Genomic DNA, 20,950 nt, shown 5'->3' with positions numbered 1-20,950 from the left:
TCGATAGAACTGATCGGATAAGTCTTGACGATCATATGTATAATTGTAGTCGGCCCTTGATTATTGTCGAAGAACTTTTATCGGTTGAGTGAAGCTAGTCTATAGGACAAAAAGTAAATCACTATATTCTGATAAATAGCCTGTCTTAGACGACGAGAATATGGGGGAAGGTTGTTGGTCAGCCCCAGTGTGGCCATAAGATTTGAATGACTAGCTCTCTCTCACACTTGATTTCATCGGAGTGTCAGGTTCAAGTGATCATTTATCGTGTGACTGGGTGAGTCGCTCAGCTCATATCACATATTCATCCTTATAACAATTGATTTTGAGTCTGGTTCATCCAGTCATGTGCTCGAGTCTTCTGCTGCTAAGTCCACCCTTTGATATTACTTTTGTATCATGAACCGGCTGGTCTCCTCGAGATCTGAGTGGCATAATTTCTGCGTACAAAATCCAATTTGAATAAAGTATGATACCCAAAATCTTTATCAACATATTTAACCCAAAAAAAAAATTAAAAAAAAGGGTCAATGTTGCAAACCTATATAAAATTAAATATAACAAATACATACTAATTAAAAACCATCAGCTTCCACCAATTGAATTTTAACTCTAAAAAGGAAATAGAAAACTGATCAAAATCAAAGGTGTTCAATTGGAATCACTTGTCATTTTTTGTTTATTAATTTTTGAAATTAATATATATATATATATATATATATATATATATATATTTATATCAACATGTTTAAGAATTTAAGAATAGAGAGTCTCAAAATAATTTATGATAATATATATATATATATACAATTTTTAAAATTTTAAAAAAGATTTTCTCCTTCATACTAAACTCAATGAAAACAGAAAAGCTATCAATTAAGTAGGGCTTCTCATATCATGGAAGGGAAATATCTATAAGAATATACCTTATCTTAAACATTTTTAATACAGCTAATGATGATTATGTGTTATGTTTCGTCCAAAGATTCAATAAGTGAATGTAACAAATACAATTAGAATGGTCTCTGCATTGGAAGGCATTCTCAGTAGCATGCAGCAAAAGTGTAGAAACAGAAAAGAAAATAAAGAAAACTACTGAAAGCGAAGCCGTACTAAAACACCTAAAAAATCTCAGAAATAAGGCCAACTCTAGAATATAAAATATACTTCTTTTACGCCATGAAAAGTTATGAGATTCAAATGCGTATGAATCAAGCCTTGAGAACAGCCTTGTGAACCATGGTTTCCTTGTGGATTTGGTGGCAACTCTTCTCCACGAGGTCAAGTAATTTCTCCAGATTCAGAGCCCATGAATTTAGAACTTCATTGCTGTCTTTGGCCCTTTGGAAAGAAACAATTCCCATTGGCCTGTCAATCTTGGCTATCAGAGAGCTTGATACCACCATCTCTGAGAGATGCTTCTCGGCCTCCTGTGGAACCAAAAGTTCAACTTTGCCTTACGAAGAGTAAACAAAAGATTGAGACAAGCACATACTGGAAAAAAAAAGAGATTTACGGGAAAGAAGCTGATAATGTCGATCCACCATCGACATCAAGCACAGTAAAGCACACAAACCAAACCAAAACTACACCAGCCTTCCCCATCTTCCATAAGAGATGTGATCAGCGACGGAGGTATAGTTCTTATTTCTTTTAGAAAGAGTCCTTAAATCGTTAAGGATTACTCTCAACTTTTATGTTTCCTAATTGTAGATTCCTCTAATCAATTTGGTTATATGGGTGACAAAGAAATAATCTACATGATTCAGTGAGTGAGATTAATCTCCTCTCTTATTTATGTTTTGTATTGATCCCACCACCAAAGACATCTCTCTCTTATTTATGTTTGTATTGATCCCTCCACCAAAGACATCCCCTCAACATCAAAGATGGTCGCATCTGTGCTATGGTTGTCAGCTTGAATCGAGCCAAGTCCGAATGTAGCTTCTCCAATCACAACTTTGGACCAATTGTTAAACAAGCTATTCTAATAATGAAGTCATGGCCAAGAGACAGACCTCCATCTCTTATGTAACCTCCAACCTCGAAGTTCCTATCATGGGCACCAATAATGCATCAAACAGCAGTTTTCCTCCCACTATACTACACAAACTAAGGAGTTATTTAGTTGCATGTATTTAGAATACATATGTATTTCAAGTACAGTGAAAAAAATAGAATACAAATATTTAAGATTCTCAGCAGAATCCTCGCATCTCTTTCAAATTCCAATTGAATATAACTCCTATGGTTCAAACAGAACATTCTCCTTAATCCAAAACCAAATATATCTAATCAAAGTTCTTCCAACTAAACAGAATTCATATCAACCATTCAAAACCGTAAAAGTCAATTCACCAGCATCCTATTCTCCAAACAAAGTACAATTTACATTAAGTTAAAAGGATAATTCTAAGAGAAACACAATTTGAGAAGGGAAAGAAAGAATTATTTTACAGCAATCTGAAAAAAGCCAAGAATCTAATTTGACTACAAATCCTCATGAGAATTTACTAGGTTACTGGTTTCTAACCCACTCGTATTGAGTAAATGAACGCCTTTATGACTTTAATTCTTTTTCTTCCAGTAAAAAAATTTGTGCTAAAATTGATATAAAAAATTCTTTAATAATGTAGATCGTTAGTTTATCATTGATAGATTGATGAGACTTGATTTTCCTTTTCTTTTCATCAAGTGGGTCAATGCATGTATCCAAGGTGATAACTTTTTATATAATAATTAACATTGAGCTGAGAGGATGTTTAATTCTTCCTCTGAACTAAGACAAGGATGCCCCCGCTCTCCCTATTTGGTTATCATAGTGATGGATACTTGTCCATGTCTAACGGACAACCAGAACTTTCAGACTATTGGGAGTAATAACTTTGTAAACGTCAATAAAGTTTCTCACCTTATATATGCAAACGATTTGTTGATCATTGGAGATGCTATGATTAGCTCTATTATAGAGCTTTCATGCAAGTTCCTTAAGTTCTCAAAAGCCTCTAATTTGAGCGTTAATGCATCTAAATATGCTTTAAGTTTTGCCAAATCTATTGATTCAACTACACAAAATCAGATTTGTGAGATCAATAGGTTTGCTCTTAAAGCTCCTCTCTAAAATTATCTAGAAGTTGTTATCAAGCTCCAAGCTTGTAGCTGTTCATTGCCAAAAGCTTTTAGACAGAATCTTACCTTGGGTTTCCAGTTGGAAATTAAAAGTCCTTTCATTTGCCGGAAGGTTACAATTTCATAAAACTACAGTTTCGAGTTATTTGCATTGCTGATTTAGATCAGTAAGTATTCCTAAAGGACCAAGAAAAAATATTACTTCTTTGTGTAATATTTTTCTTTTTAACGGTAGTCATTCTAATAAGCTTCATACTATTGCTTGGTTTAATTCAACTAAGCCTATGCAATTTGGTGGTTTGGGAATGCCTAATTTGGATTGCATAAATCTCTTGTATCAATCTAAAATCATTTTGAGGCATTACAATTCCAATTCTCTTTTAGCTTCTTGGTGGTCTGAGCACTATGGTTCTCTCTGGTTTAAGAAAAACAAGCTTTCTTTTTTTTGGAAAGCTTTAACTCAAATTGTTGTTAAATTAAGAAGCGCAAACAGTTTTCAAGTCAACCGCAATAGTAATTATTTTTCTTCTTTGATCCTTGGCTTGAAGGTTATTCATTAGTAGAAAATTCATTTTCCAATGGTTTGATTACTCTGTTTATTAAAATCATAGAAGTGGTTGATAATGGTTCCTGGAATTTCTCAAATTCTGATAAAGTTTCTGAATTTTATTTAAGATCTATCACAAATATTACTATTAATTCTGAATTATTTATTATTTCGGAAACAATCTAAAAATTATTATCATAAGCTTCCATATAATTATGCTTAAGAAATTTATCCAGTTGATGGTTAGAGAAAGTTAATTTGGTTTAAAGGTCAATCTATAAGATTTGCCTCTTTTACGTGAAAAATTATGATGGAAGGCCTCAAAATAAGTGATGTTTTTTTTTCTTTAAGGGCATATCTATTAATAAAGATTGTATTTTTTTTGTTTAGCTAAAAGTGAAACTCATAGACATCTTTTCTTTGAATGTGTTTTATCCCATTCTATTTTGAAAAGATGCATTCCTCTAGGTAACTTAGTAACTTTCATCATTCTTAATTATATAGATAGTCTTTTTTCTAAATTCGTAAAGAGATACTTCTTGTTGGTTCATACTTCTGCTCATTTTATTTGGAGAGAAATGAACTCCAGAATTATTAGAAATACCATCTCTTCTCCCGATTTACATATTCAAAATATTCATGAGGTTTGATAGGGAGCTTTTCATGAGTGGAAGCTTTCTTTTCTGTTACCTTATTAAGCTCAACCTACTTCCAGAACTTTTGGCTACAATTAGAAGGTGGTTTTAATGCTTAATCATGATTGGCTGTTGTTGAGAGTCTTTGAGAAATTCATCTTTCAGAATGATAAATTGACTGGCAATTTGATTTGTATCAAATTTTATGGTAATTATGGAGTTTTTTTTTTTTTTTTTTTGGCTTTTATTTTTCTTTTATTTTTTTTTTTTTGCCTAAGGTTTTTTTGGAATGCTGATTTTCAAATATGAAGCTTCCCTCTTCACATTTTTGAGATTCGAGACTTTGAGGATTTTAACTTTGAGCTCTGATGGTTTCTTGCCTCTCTTTAAGCTCGACCAATTTCCAGTTTCCTCTGGTTGCGCATGGATTGTTTGCTAATATAACCAGGATTTTTTTTTTTCCCTTAATGATAGAGTTTTATAAGGAACTGTTCAAAATTAAGTTGGTGGGTCTAGTGCAACCAAGTTTCTGGCAAATCTGGGTTGAGTTTTCTGATTTGTTCAGAGAAGCTATTTTCCGAGCTCTATTTAGTTCTACTATTTAATTATTTTCTTCAGTTTTGCTTTTCCTTTTGACTCCTTATTCTTGAGTTTTCTGATTTGTTCAGAGAAGCTATTTTCCAAGCTCTATTTAGTTCTACTAGTTAATTATTTTCTTCAGTTTTGCTTTTTCTTTTGACTCCTTATTTGGTGATGTTGCTGGCGATCAGGATTTTTTGAGATTTTTATTGGAGATTCTTTTTTGAGTTGACTGCTGGAATTGCATATTTGTATTTTTAGATATTTTAGATTTTGGATGGTTTTCCATCTTTTTGTATGTAGCTGAGAGTTTATTGTCTCATCAGTTCAGTCATTTATCATGTTGAGATGTTGAAAGCTCAGTTTTTGTAGATCAAATTCTTTCAAGATTTTTCATCTTTAATGGCTACTTCAATTTGGTGGACTCTTCATCATTAGAAGTTGTGTTCTTGATATTTTCAACAGATATCAGTTATATTTTACTTCTGTAATCTTTTTTTGATGTATTTGGATTTGTAATCTTTGTTGTTTTCTATTTTTTGATACTTTTGTATCTTTCTATCATTTACTAAATAAATAAAGCTAGGTGTGGCTCACAATTTACCCAAAAAACATTAATCCCCTACTTAAGTTAAACCTACGATGATCACGCTCCTTTATATTTGGATTATTTTTAAACAACAACAACAAAAGCCTTTATCTCGCTAAGTGAGGTTGGTTATATGAATCATTTTTCTCCATTCTGTCGCATTGAGTGACATAATTTCATTTAATTCTAATAAATTAAGATCATTTTTTATACAATATGCCCAAGACTTTTTAGGTCTACCTCTACCTTTATTAACATAAGTCAAATCTAAAGCATCTACTCTCCTAACTAGGTCATCAGCTAGTCAGCATTTCATGTGACCAAAACATCTAAGGCGACCCTCTCTAATCTTGTCTTTCGATGGAACTAGTTCAACCCTTTCACGGATATATTCGTTTTGCATTTTGTCTCTAAGCATAAAGCCAATCTTCCATCAGAGCATTCTCGTCTTAAAAACACTTACACTTAATTTTATGCTTCTGTTTTACAGGTTAACATTTTGCGTCATAAAGCATTGCAGGTCATACCAACATCTTATAATTTTTTTCTGAGTCTAAACGATATTTTTTCTATCACATAATAGGCCTGATGCATTCCACCAATTTAAAAATCCAACTTGAATTCTATTAATAGCATCCCCATCTAGATCACCATCACTTCGAACAAAAGACCTGAGATTTTTAAACTATCACTCATTTTAATGACTTAATCACCCATAATTATAATCCCACCATAAGATCTACTACTAAAATTGCATTCCATTAATTCATTTTTGAATATACCCAAACCAAAGTCTTTAGACTCTAAAGTTAACCTCCATAATTCTAACTTCTCTTGAAATATCTCTCTAGTATTATCCACAAGATGGATATAATTAGCAAAAGCATACACCAAGGTACATCTTCCTGTAAATGTTTACTAAGAACATCCATAAATAAAGCAAGTGAACAAAAGACCCGAGATATTTAAAACTGTCACTTCTTTTAATGACTTTATCACCCATAGATACAATCTCTCCAAACTAAAATTACATTCCATTAATTCAGTTTTGAATATACCCAAACAAAATTCTTTAATCACTAAGCTAACCTCCATAATTCAAATTTTTATTGAAATCTCTCTCTAGTATTATCCACAAGATGGATATGAATAGTGAAAGCATATGCCAAGGTATATCCTCTTGTAAATGCCTACTAAGAACATTCATAAATAAAGCAAAAAAGATATGGACCTAAAGTCAATCCCCGATGTAATCCAATTGAAATAGAAAAATACTCGGTCAAGCCTCATATGTTTTAACACAAGTAACACATCTAATATACATATTTTTAATGACTTGAATATAAGCAATATCAAGACCTTTATTCTCTAAAACTCTCCAAAGTACTTCTCCTGAAACCTTATCATAAACTTTTTCTAAATAAGTAAAAATCATAAGTAGATCCTCCTTGTTCTCTCTACACTTCTCCATCAAACTTTTCAATAAATTTATAGCTTCCATAATTGACTTGACCAACATAAATCCAAATTGATTTTGAAAAACTTCGTATCACGTTGAAACTTATGTTCAATTATTAAACAGTACCTTTAATGTATGACACATTAACTTAATTCTTATATAATTTGCGCTCTTGTGTATCTTTTTTATTATTAAAAATAGAAACCAATACACACTTTCTCAACCCATCAGTCATCTTTTTAGTTTTTAAAATAATACTAAAAAATTTAGTAATCTAAGAAATTTAAAATCTACTAAATATTTCCACACTTTTATTGAAATACCATCTGATCCTGCTTTTTCACAATCCATTTTTCAAAATTTCCTCAACTTCCATTTTATTAATGGGACTATAGAAATAAAAAACTTTATTATTATCTCTCAAGGAGTGATATCACCTATATATCTCTCAACGATCTTTGATAAATAATATCTTACATTATTATCTGTAATGAATGTTTTAATTAAAAAAACAATACAATATTGCTCGCTAGTTGCAATTGGGCATCTACACGCTTCTACAATTCAAATGTTTAGATGGTTTGTTTCTTAATTATTTAAAAGTTATATCTCTTCGATGGCATGTTCTCACTCTCATATACGGCTCACTCTTCACAACCATCAAACGCATGGAATTTTAGCCAATTTGTTATCATTATCAGACATATAACAACCTCCCTACATTATGCTTATATAAATCTTCAAACAAATACATCAAGCAACTCACCTCAAAAGAGTAAAAAAAATAATTGAAGGTGCAAATAATAACTCAAATGATTTAGCCCAACTACAAAGTGCTATTAATTAACCTTTCACAGATATGACCATTATAGCCCCATAACACATGAAAAGGTTTAATAAAACTAAATGAATGCTTAAATCATTGCAATTTTCAGCCTTCAATAAGGAAGTTTGAGTATATAAAAATTATTTAGCTCGAAGTTGACTGTATCCTTGCCCAATGTAGCAAATGTCAAGATTGGATTAAAATCAATCAATAGACCTCTTATTTAACTCTATACAAAATATAAAAGCACTTTATATCCTACCTATTACTTTACCAAAAATATGTTCAAGAGTCATGCTAACAAACAAAACATCAAAAGAATAGAGATCCTAGTCCATTATCTCTCCAGAGCTTGTCACTTCAATGAAAAAAGCATGCCTCTTGATAGCCCACTTCTACCATATTTTAAGCAAGTTCTGAAAATTTCAAAAGAAATTTTCGCTAGATCTTTCATCCAACATGGGATAAATGCAAGACTTACAACTATTTTTTACAATATTTTAAGCGTAAAATATTAAGTTCAAATTTAAAAGCAATTAATTTGATAATCACATTGCACTTGAAGTTCGTCCAATTCCCTATAGCCCTACACTTTGCCGAGCTCGATGTGTTTGTCATGCTTGCATGCTTAATCCCACTATGCTCGGCATTTTGTTCTCTATCACATCAGCCTATGGGCTATGTCCTTTAATCTAGTTCAACTGTGGAAAGTCACTAACCCAATGCTCGTGCCCTTATTACAAGGTTTTGTGTTAACTTCTACGAAAGAATTAGTGCCCTGGGTGACGCCCCAACTACTTTGATCTGGCTTCCCTCTTATTAATTTTTGCTCTAATTCTAGCTTTTCATGTCAAGCCACCTCATTCCCTCTTGCTTTGGATCTTTCCTTAACATCTATTATATCCATTGATCAACTATTCAAGAAAGATAACAATGCGATGCTTTCTTAAAGCTGATTTAACTTCGATGGCTTCTCCTATTGTGGGATCTCCCTTGACATGTGCTCCACAATGGTATTCAGAAGAATAAGAGCCTTGGTACTTTTCACTCTTTCCTCACACATTTTCAGCAAGACCCTGTTACTACTTATTACAAGCTTCCATCCTCCTTTCAAATTAAACAAGCTCTGATATTATATAAAGAGAAGATCTGTAAGTTGACTTTATTTTTCTTCTCTCTTATTAGAGCATGTTCTCAAGAAATAGTCATAGTCTATAGATTAATTGCAAATTAAAGGTCAGTCTAGATTTGGTTGGGGGACTACACTGTTTGACTTATTGATTATTGTCATGTTCTCGTTATGTTTCGCAAGAATATAATTACTTAAAACTCTTCACTCAACCTTGTGTATGCTCTAATGCTCACCTCATTTTGATAGTTCCATGAAACCTCCTATAACTCTAGGTTTAGACTACTAGCTTTTTTTTTTTTCACATCTATAGATTCAATGATTAAATCAGTTCAATTTGTACTCACTTGGCTCAAATTTTTGTAAACAACCTCAGGGCGATGCAACTACTGTCAGGCTATTCAGGTCATCAGTGACTATGAAACTGATCAAATTGGATGCTATTTCTCTTACATTAAAAAAAAATTTGAATTGGCTTCACAATTATTAGCAACTCATAGGAGGTTGAGTTTAATGGCATTCCTCATTGCTCATTTTGTAAAAATATTTAGCCAAAGCTTACACAATATTTAGCCAACAACAACAACAACAAGAAGTCTTTATCCCCCTAAGTGGGGCGGCTACATGAATCATTTTTCTCCATTGTTTCCTATTGAGTGTCATGTTTTCATTTAATTTGAATAAATTAAGATTATTTTTTACACATGAGTTTTTTAAGGTCCACGTATACCTTTCTTAACATAATTACAATCTAAAATATATATTCTCCAATTGGATGATCAGATGGTCGATGTTTAATGAGACCAAATCATCTAAAGGCAACTCACTCTAATCTAATCTTATTTGCCACTGAAGCTATACCAAACCTTTCACGAATATATTTGTTTTGCATTTTGTCTCACATGTAAAGCCACTCATCCACCTAAGCATTATTATCTCAACAATGCTCAACTTAGTTTATAATTCTCTTTTACAAGTCAACATTCTAAGCCATAAAGCATTACGGGCTCACAGCCATCATATAAAATTTTTCTTTCACTCTAAGTTATATTTTTCTATCACAAAATAAGTTTAATGCATTCCTTCACTTCAACCAGCCAACCTGAGTTCTACTAATAACATCCCCATCTATATCACCATCAATACGAACAATAGACCCAACATATTTAAAATGTTCCTTCCTTTTAATGACCGATCATCCATTGTTACAATCCAATCACTAAATCTACTACTACTAAAATTACATTCTATGTATCAGTTTTAGCTCTACTCAAGTGAAAGTCTTTAGCTCTAAAGTTGATCACCATAATTCAAGAATTTCCTTAACTTTTTCTCTAGTCTTATTCACAAGAAGGATACTATTAGCGAAAAGCATACACCAAGGTACATCATCCTATAAATGTCGAATAAGAACATCTATAACTAAAGTAAAAAAAAAAACTTGGGCTTAAAGTCAATCCCTGATGTAATCCAACTGAAATAGAAAAATACTTGGTCAATCCTCCTTCTATTCGAACACATGTAACAGCTTAAATATACATATTTATGAAAGGATATGGGCTTAAAGTCATATCAACATTTTTCTTTTCCAAAACTCTCCAAAGAACTTCTCTTGGAACCTTATCATAAGCATTTCCAAAATCAACAAAAATCATATACAAATCCTACTTACTTTCTTTGTATGTCTCCATCAGACCTCTCAATAAATTTATAGCTTCCGTGGTAGACTTGTCTGGCATAAATCCAAACTGATTTTGAGATTTCATTTATCACATCTAAACCTATGTTCCATTACTTTCTCCCATAATTTTAATGTATGAAAAACTAACTTAATTCCTCTATAATTTGCACAATCTTGTGCAACCCTTTTATTCTTAAAAATATGGACCAAAATACTCTTCCTTCACTCCTTAAGAATATTTTTAGTTTTTAAAATAATATTAAAAAGTTATTGGGTACCATTAGTTCATACTGATTTTCTACCCTTTGTTTTTGTTAAAGCATCATCAACTTCTGTTTTACTAATGTGATGGTAGAAATAAAGAATTTCATTATTATTAACGATAATAAGATCAATAAAATTAATTGTATTTTCAAAATCTGCATTAAAAAGTTTATCAAAGTATCTCGCCCAACTATGTTGAATATCCTTTTCCAAGAAAAGCACTTATTTAGCCAAATCTCCAAAAGCACATCCAAAGTTGCAAAATCTTAAACGTCATGGCAATGGGGATCTTTCACCAAATTTACATACATACCACTCAATTCCTATGTATTTACATATCTAACACTTTAATTTTTACATATATGTCACTTTATCCATGCGTAATGTATTTCCTCTTTTTATAAAATATACAAAATTTTCAACTGAAACAACATTTTTATGCATAGGGATTTGGGTGGTATAAATGTAAGAAGTTGTTTGATATGTAAATACATACTATATACAACATGCCTAAGGGTCTGTTTGGGGCTGCTGTTGATTGTTTATAATCTGGTGATAAACAGATTATTCTGATAATCAAATAATCTGTGCAGCTGTTGATTATTTATAATCTGGTGATAAACAGGTTATTCTGATAATCAAATAATCTGCAGATTATCAGAACAAGCTGACTTGCTGTTTGGGGCAGTTTATTCAGAATAGCTTATCGATAGCTGTTGCTGGATAAATGACCTTCGTGACCTTGTTTGGTGAAACTGTTTGCAAAAAAACTAGAATGAGAATAAAAGTATATAATACAGAACCCTGAAATCATCACAGATCAGTTCAAAAGATAACATACAGTGCTCACACTATAGTGAGTATCAGAAGAAATAGAAAAAGAATAAGTACAATTACAACTACAATGAGGAATATTAAAATATTCAATTTCAAACTCTGACTACGTCTGTCCTCAGCTGCACTGTCAACCTCGGAAATCATCGTATCTCGATCACTGCTGGCAGTGTAACACGTTGGACTGTCAGCTCATCGGAAGAAACCACAACGAGTTGAAACACACTTGCGGCAACCGTAGAACTGTCTCTCATTGTTGTGAGGCAGTGATGTGAGTAACGGAGCAGGTAGTCCGCAATAACACAAAACAACTTTGTTTGTCCCTGTAGTCCTAGAAGACATGTTGTTATAGTTGCACCAAAAAAAAAAAAACCAATTGTCGGATCCTGAAAAAAAAACAACAAAAAGACTAGCAAACAAAAATAAACTTATAGTGTACGAAATAAATAAGACTTGGTGGATCTGTGATTAACTCCCTCAAAGTAGTCATCTCAGTCACACCCTCAGCGTCATGAACCTCAAATTCGTTAGTCAATCTTATCCTCATGGACTGAAGGCCCAACCACAAATGTTGATGGTTCTTCAAAAACATTCAGTTCATCGTTATCAATCATACTAAAGTTTGTATCTGAACTTAAAGGATGTCGTCGGATGAAGTTATGAAGTGTCATTGTTACCACCACAATATGCATATGCTTTTGAAATGAATACGACGGCATATCACGTAAGATGACTCATTTCTTCTTCCAAAATCCAATTGTTCTTTCAATTACCCTGTGTAAAGAGAAGTGACGTTTGTTAAACATTTCTTTCCTTCCACCTGCTCGCTTAAAATCAGGCATATGATATCTAGTGTCTGGATATGACTTCAGGTAGCCCCTCTGCATAGGATATCCAGCATCAATCAAATAGTATTTCTCTGGTATGGAATACATTGTTAATGACAAATAAAACATATAATTAGTATGTTTACAAATCAAATCACACCTGAAGGTGGGTGAGGAAAGCACTGTGATCTATTTCTAATTGCATAAGAGAAAATTTGACTGTCATGAGCACTCCCTTCTGATTCGTAAGATATGCTTTCCCCTGCGATCCTTGGAAAATTCCTCTGTTAATTTTTTTAGGGAGGTGGAAATGCAAGCAATATATAATATGCTTTCCCCTGCGATCCTTGGAAAATTCCTCTTCTCTGTTGGTTTTTTTAGGGAGGTGGAAATGCAAGCAATATATTTTTTTTTTAATTTTTGTTGTGATATATGAATAAATGTTTTTTGGGTATAGCCTAGTTGAGATCTGTGGCTTAAGGGTTACTCCGATTTTTTTGCATCTTTATTTCGGAAGTGGAGTTCCAAGCAAAGCTAATTTATATCATTTGTGTTGGTTTTTTTCTAGTATTGTTGTTAACAATGTCTATCGAAGCAAGCTAACATCTGGTAGTGTTGTTCGAAATGTCATTTATTCATCATATATGAGAAGTTGTTATTCATAAATTATTGTAGATAAAGTGTATTTATCCTCAAGATGTTGTAGATGGAAGGTTTTGTGTGGAATCTTTCTAATCTGCGTCACATTGAATTGTCCCCAATTGGGGATGCTCGCTTGTTGGAAATTATATGTTAGCTTTTTTGGAATTGTTATGATATGTTTTTGGAATTGGTTACTGGTAAAGGGTTCAATTAAGGACAACTCAACCCTTGAATTGAACTCCATAGAAAGTATGAGTCCTGAAATTGTCTCCGGGTCGAAATGTTGCCTTTTATGCATAGAACTGTCTGAAACTTTATGAATAGAAATGCTATTTCTTACATAGAACTATCTGAAGCTTTATGGATCGAAATGTTGCCTTTTATGCAGAATTGTTGTTATTCTATGAAATTTGCAAAGCTTTTTGGGATTTATGAAATAGAAAGATGTTTGTGTGGTATGTTAGTATACAAAAGGCTTTGATCGGTATTTATGAGGAAATCGCATCAGTGTGCAAAATTGCATCAGAATAGAGCATTATAAATTGGTATGCTTTGACTACCAGTTTTGCCCCATGTGAAAATTGCATCATTGTTTTCAAAACTGCTTTGGACAGGGGTTTTATAATTTGGTTGTTGGTTCATTAGTAATATTGAATTAGCTTATCAAAACAGAATTTTTAAGAGCAATTCATGAGCTATTTTCGAGTACAATGCACTGGTAAATGAGCACTTGCACGCTGCAGTTGTACATGTCTCACTGTTTTTTGTTAAAATTCTAGTTCCATTGTTCGTAAATTGATGACTGTTGTAGAAGTAATGTGGAGGAAGTTGGGTTCGAACCATCCATGTTTCGTGGCTGATCAGGTTTATTTTTTATTTTTTCATGAAAAATGAAGCAAAGCCTTATTTTGCTTTGTTTCTTTATCTCATAATTTAGTACAATTTTCTCCTATAGTTTGTATGCTGAGAAATTTGCATCAAGTTTATAAATTTTTTGTTGACTTACAAGTTTTACTTGATACTTATATTTTAAGTTACTTATAGTTCCAGCATGTCTAAGGCGAATGAAAGGGGTTCGTCTGCTATGTGAGATAAAGAAGAAACAAATATTTTTTGTGATATATGTATTAAAGAAATAGAACTGGGAAATAAGTCAACCACATATTTTAACAAGGAAAGTTTCCAAAATATTGCGAAGATATTCAAAAAATTGACTGACAATGATTACGGCAGGCTAAAATTCAAAAACAAATAGGACTAACTGAAGAAGAAATGAAAATTTTGAAAGTAGCTCAAACGTGGATCTATCGGTTTGGGTTGGGATCTCATTAAGTGGACAATCGAGGCCCCAGAAGAATGGTGGACTGAGAAATTAGAGGTAATTTTTATACTTTTATTTTGATTTACATTATTTTTTTCTCCAATAAACCCACTTAACCCCTTCCTACATTACAATGTCACAGGCAATGTCGTCAGCGAAAAAATATAAGTAGCATGGAATTAACCCGGACTTCGAAGAAAAACTCGACATAATGTTTAAAGAAGTTGTCGCGACGGGAAAATTTGCATTCAACCCTAGTGAGATGGGTTTTACAAGCATACCAAATGCCTTCCCATTTGAGTCGTTGACAGCTGATGAAGAAGTGCGTAGTAACCAAAGGGAGATGGGGGAATCCAGTTCACCATCAAAGAGGCCCAGGCTTGGTAGGAGAAATAAAGAAAATGACACTTTTGTGAAAACCCCATTTGATCGACTCATAGAAGTTTTTGGTGCTCCACCACCTGCTCCAGTCCCTGACATCACCATCTTGAATGTCTAGGAACTTTAGCTTCTTTTCTTGAAGTAGTTGCAGACAGACGTTTTCATGCAAAATGTGTGAAAAAACTCGAGGATCCAACCTGTAGGCAAATATTCATGGCAAATATTCATGGCACTGTAGTCAAAATTGCGTGTCGAATATTTGCGTATTTTTGTTGATGAATGTGAATTTTTTTTTATTTGTTGTTACTCGTAGCTTTTTGTTGTATTATTGACATCTAAATGGGTAATTTTAATATGTTGTCCTTTGTATGGATCTTTTTTTAGTGCACTTTTAGATTATTCATGCTTGTCGATAAGTTGATCTTTGTATATTTTCATTTTAAAGGCTTCATGTTTTCCTTACTTATTTCTCGCTCCTACCATGTATTAACAATTGCTGAAATAACTAACATCTTTTGAATTTAGGATGGATCCGCAGCAGAAACGTCGTAAAAAAATGACATGTGTTGCAGCTATTGCAATATTGTTGTTGGAGTATTATCGATACAACAGTGTTCGTATACCCAATATGAAGTCCAGTTTTATTGGGGATAAATGGGTAGGTGAGATGCTTTATGGACATCCAATAAGATTTAGCAACATATTTCGAATGAGTGTACCTATTTTTATGAATCTTCTGCACGAGTTATCTCTGAATCACGGCCTCCAAGATTCTTCTAGAATGACAAGAAGAGAGATGTTGGCTATAACATTATACATTCTGTCACAGAACGAATCTATTAGAGGTGATATGAAGAGATTTCAGCATTCATCGGAAACAATAAGTCATTACTTCTCCAAAGGCATACAGACACTTGTTAGCTTGGCAGCTCAAATCGTTAAGCCGGATGATCCATCATTTGCTAGTACTCCAGGAGAAATTGCCAACGATCCTCGTTACATGTCTTATTTTAAAGTAACTATTAGTTTCTCTACGTTACTTCCAAAATTCCGCTTTTTTCAAACATTGTAAAACAAAACTGCATAAATGCAATTGACGGTACTTACGTCGATGTCCGACTACCAAGCCAGGACAAGGTGGCGTACATTGGTCGTAGTTGTTCAACTACTCAAAATGTCATGGCAATATGTGACTTCAACATGTATTTCACTTTTGTCATGGTCGGCTGGGAAGAAAGTGCTCATGACAGTCAGATTTTCTCTTATGCAACTAGGAATAGATCACAGTGTTTTCCTCACCCACCTTCAGGTGTGATTTGATTTGAAAGGTTGTCTGGGAATAGATCACAGTGTTTTCCTCACCCACCTTCAGGAGTGATTTGATTTGAAAACGTATTATTTATATGTTTTATTGGTCATTAATAGTGTATTCCATAACAGGGAAATATTATTTGGTTGATGTTGGATATCATATACAGAAAGGTTGTCTGAAGTCATATCCAAACACTAGATATCATATTACTGATTTTGAGCAAGCACATGAGGCTGAGGGTATGGCTAAGAAGAAGGAAAAACTAAACCTCAATCAAAAGTGAGGTCAATTGGAGCTCAAACATGGATGTAGCGGTTTGGGTTGGGATCCTATTAAGTAGACATCGTTGCCCCAGAGGAATGGTAAGCTGAGAAATTGGAGGTAATAAACTCATTTTTATACTTTTATTTTAATTTACATTACTGTGGGGGCAGCTATAGCAACATGTCTTCTAGGATTACGAGAACAAGCAGAGTTGTTTTGTATTACTGTGGACTATCTGCTCCGTTACTCACGTCACGTCAGCCTCACAGCAGTGGAAGACAGTTTTACGGTTGTCGCAAGGGTGTTTCAGCTCGTTGTGGTTTCTTCTGATGGGTCGACAGTCCAACATGTTACACTGCCAGCAGTGATCAGGATACGATGATTTCAAAGGTTGACAGTGCAGTTGAGAACAGACGTAGGCATAGTCAGAGTTTGAAATTGAATATTTTAATATTTCTCATTGTAATTGTAATTGTATGTATCCCGTTTTTCTATTTCTTCTGATACTCACGAGAGTGTGAGCAATGTATGTTATTTTTTTAACTAATCTGTGATGATTTCAGGGCTCTGTATTAGATACTTCTGTTCTCATTTTAGTCTGTTGCAAACAGTTTCACCAAATAAAGGCATGCAGGTCATTTATCTAGCAACAGCTATCAATAAGCTATTATGAATAAGCTGCCTCAAACAACAAGTCAGCTTATTCTGATAATCTGCAGATTATCAGATTATCAGAATAATTTGTTTATCACCATATTATAAATAATCAACAGCTACCCCAAACAGACCCTCCGGCTTGCGAAGGCATTAAGGAAATCACGATATTAAAACGCCACGGCACAAAAAATTCAAACCCAACGTGATATTCAAACATGACGGCGGCGTTTTGAGAACGCCGCCGCACCTATAAGCTGCCCCAAACGGGCCCAAAGTGGGTACTATGCATGTAGATGCCACTAGAGAAAAAACAACTTCTAATGCAAAGGTAGCAATTCAAAACTAGAAATAAACTTTAGATTATTTCTTGGAATTAGCGTTCTTCCTGGGTGGCAAGCCAAACTAATTGCCCCTGCAACTACTCACATGATTAATAATCCAGATCCATATAGGATTTTTGCTCTTATTGAGATTCCTTTTACTGTGTTATTGGAGACATGGGTGATCCAGACTCACTCTGCCATTTCTAATGTTAGCATTTCTCATACAAAAGAGCTTGCGGATAAAGAGTTTTAAATTATATAAGCAGGAAGATTAAAAAAGAAAACTAAGTAAACTGTCACTCAATTTAGACTTTTTTAATGAGAATCCTTTGGGTTCTTTCCTTTTGCTTGTTGATTCATTCACCACATACTGACCTTGTAAATGTATTTTATTCATCTAGTAATTTTTTGCAATTGCTTTGTTTTACTTTCTTTCCATTCGCTGATAATAATATTTTTTTTGCTTTAAGAAAATATAAGGCATAAAAAGGACGAAAACCTTAAAATCCAAACATCAATCATGCCTTTGTAGACATAGGAACATCATTCTAATTAAAACCTTAAATTTACCTCGCAACCAAGAACCCAAACAGGATAAAAGCAGAAACCAATCAATTAAAGCAAAGGAATAAAAAAAATAGAATGCATGATTTATAGTGAAGAATTTAGTGTTTCAATGCAAAAAGCAAACTGAAGATAATCATTCATGCCTAAACATAGTGGTGGAACAAACCTGTAAACTGAGACAAAGTAGATCAGAAAGCCTTTTCAAGGTGATCCTTGAATAATACTTTGACACAACTAAGATATTCTGCACTTCAAAAAATGGCACTTAGTATATTCTGCTTATCAATGAAAGTAAAACGAAGGCTAAAAAAATTGATTTTTGAAGTGAGTAATCTTACATGCTCAATAATTCTCAATTTTAAATCATCTGCCGCCTTTGGTACTAAAGGTCCCCCAAGCAAGTTCTTTTCACTCTCAAACTCATCTTTATACATATTCCAAAGACTCGTCCACTGGATCACCTCCATTGTCATAAGTTGCTTTAACAACAACCTAAACAGAACATCCAAGAAGAGAAGCCCACAAAAAGAGGTCAAACATCAGGAACTAAATGAGAATGAAATGAAATTTGAACTGATAAAAGATAAGACTAAGAACCAAAAACAAAACTCTACCGAAAATGAGGAATCTCTGACAGATTTTTATCATCCAAAGTAGCACTAAGAAGGCTAGACTGCATTGGATCATGTGGTGACAATACTAAATACCAGCAAATTTTTCTTAGCACCTACAGGTAGAAAACAAATTCATTATAAACAGCTTCAAAAATCAAAATATATCAAATGTCAAATAAGAGGAGAAAATTACTGGCATCCATTGCGATTGATTCTCCCGAATTGATCCAATTTCATATATTGCCTTATAACAACGACAGATTTCAAGGTAATCATTGTTATGTGAATGATATCTATACCACAAGAAATAGTACAATAAATTACAAAATCAAAGAAAATTTAACATTGCATTAAAAAAGTAATTCAGAGAAAAGCAATCAGTGGTTGAATGTCCTAAATCCACGATTAAATATCCAACATTATAATTCATATAGTAGCATATTCCCGTTTTGGAGATTAAGCACCTCAGTTTGAAGTGTATTTATAACAGTGTCTTATTTGTTCAACATTGATTGCTAACATAAAATTTTCCTCTTCAGATGAAGATTATTCACAAAATATGGTATTCTAAAACCAGGAAAAGAAAGAAATTTTCACAGGCACTACAAAATATGAGCAGGTTAGGACAAAAAACAACATTTTTCATTTCTTTTCAGCATAAAGAATTGAATAATCATAATCATCATTTGCCTAATCTCAACTCTTTTGTGACAATTTTATGAATTGCCATTATCTATTCATTAATTTTTAATGTTGGATGAGGTGTTAAAACTATTATTTACATGTAGAAAAAACTATGCATATTTTAATAATCGAAATAACATGGCACATATACGCATACAAATATTCTAAGGCATTTCCATACTTGTATCATAGCAAGAAAAAGAGCAATAAGCATATGGTATCTATAATGCTGAAAAGGCGGGGTCCATAATGTGTTCCGCGATATCCAACAGTCTTATAGTCAGCACATTCACATTGAAATAACATAAATCTGGCATGGGCTTTATATGAAATTTATGAGATATATCCCTGTAAGCTACTTTTGCTCGTATATCAGTACAGAAAGACAATGTTTAGTCAGCGATGATGACAAAGCAAGGAAGGACCTGATTCAGCATTTTAACTTTTGTTTGAGGATTAAGTTTGTCTTATTCATCGGAGATCCCTCCTATTTATGATATGCGATTAAGTATGATAGTTTAGGGAACACTCAAGTAATAATACCAGTCTCCAAATATAAAAGAATTTCTCACTAAAATGTTTCTCCAAGTTTAACTCTCCCTCTCAAATTGGAGTATATATATATTTTTAGCTCTGGTTTTTACAGTCGTAAAAGAGGTAGAGAATACAAAGCCTTTGTAAAGATATTAACCACTTTTACAAATCAAATTCTTGATTAATGAAAATCTCTAGAACATGCAACATCTCAAATGGAATGAAAATCAAGCTCAACAAGGTTTATCCTTCTATGGAATACAAAATTGCCAGCAATGTAAATGGTTGCATTATTGTAATAGTACAAAACCATAGAATATGTAACAAGAACACCAAACACTACTAAAAGAGTTGTTACCCATATCATTTCACAAGTAGAGTGAGCTAACCCCATTTTGAGCCTCAACATTGGATCTAGCCACAACAATTTGTTTCTTACTTTTCTAAGTGACTAAAGTCTGCGCCCCCCACCAATAACAAATTTATAATATCCAAGGTTGACTTCCTCTCATCAATGAAGCCAACATAATTGGCATAAAAAAAAAACTGCCTCGACATTTTTTCAGAAGACATTTAGTTTATCAAAGTATGGGTTGAACAACCTCCCATGTTTTAAATTTGGATTTAGCTTTTCTTTTTTCTTTTTTTCTTTTTTGGCTACCAACACCAACAAAAAAATTGATAGTTTAGAACAAATGGCAACTAGCTAAATCAATTTTTCAATTAAAAGTTCATATCAAATGGGTCATCAAAGGGTTCCTCATTATCCAATGATCAAACTATCTTATAGAAGCATCAACAGGTTTACACCCAGCAAGACTAATCTATTCAAGAAGATTGATAGTATATTTCTTTGTGAAGTAGATATCTCTGTTTAAGTAGGTATATTATACCCAATGAAAATACATTGGTCATCCTAAATATTTAGAAAGAAAATAATTTTGCAGATAACGTTTAACCTCAAATATGCTCTTTTTATCGCTTCCAATGAGAAAAAAATTACCAACATAAATAATAAGAGCAATGGATACTGATGGTGTATGTATAAAAAATAGAATGAATTACAAGTCTAATTTGAAAAATAATCTTGACAAGAACTTTGAAGAATTTTTCAGAACATGCATAAGCGCTCTGTTCCAATCCATAAAAAAG

General features: G+C 33.0%; 1 protein-coding gene across 1 annotated transcript in view; it reads right to left on the bottom strand.

Moving 5' to 3' along the window:
- Window positions 1-909: 909 nt before the first annotated feature.
- Window positions 910-20,950, bottom strand: part of LOC110038536 (26S proteasome non-ATPase regulatory subunit 12 homolog A-like) — a 32,953-nt gene continuing 12,912 nt past the window's right edge. Inside the window, exons 7-11 of the mRNA XM_020743404.1 lie at window positions 18,774-18,873; window positions 18,581-18,693; window positions 18,305-18,458; window positions 18,133-18,210; window positions 910-1,430 (exon numbers count right to left, since the gene is read on the bottom strand). Coding sequence (XP_020599063.1) covers window positions 1,212-1,430; window positions 18,133-18,210; window positions 18,305-18,458; window positions 18,581-18,693; window positions 18,774-18,873 — 664 coding nt within the window. The 3' untranslated portion in view covers window positions 910-1,211. The remainder of the gene's footprint in view (window positions 1,431-18,132; window positions 18,211-18,304; window positions 18,459-18,580; window positions 18,694-18,773; window positions 18,874-20,950) is intronic.

Source organism: Phalaenopsis equestris, unplaced genomic scaffold (assembly GCF_001263595.1).
Source record: "Phalaenopsis equestris unplaced genomic scaffold, ASM126359v1 Scaffold233045, whole genome shotgun sequence".
In the NCBI taxonomy this organism is placed as follows: Eukaryota; Viridiplantae; Streptophyta; class Magnoliopsida; order Asparagales; family Orchidaceae; genus Phalaenopsis; species Phalaenopsis equestris.
Note: the sequence above shows the minus strand (reverse complement) of the source record. Positions and strands in the feature narration are given on the sequence as shown.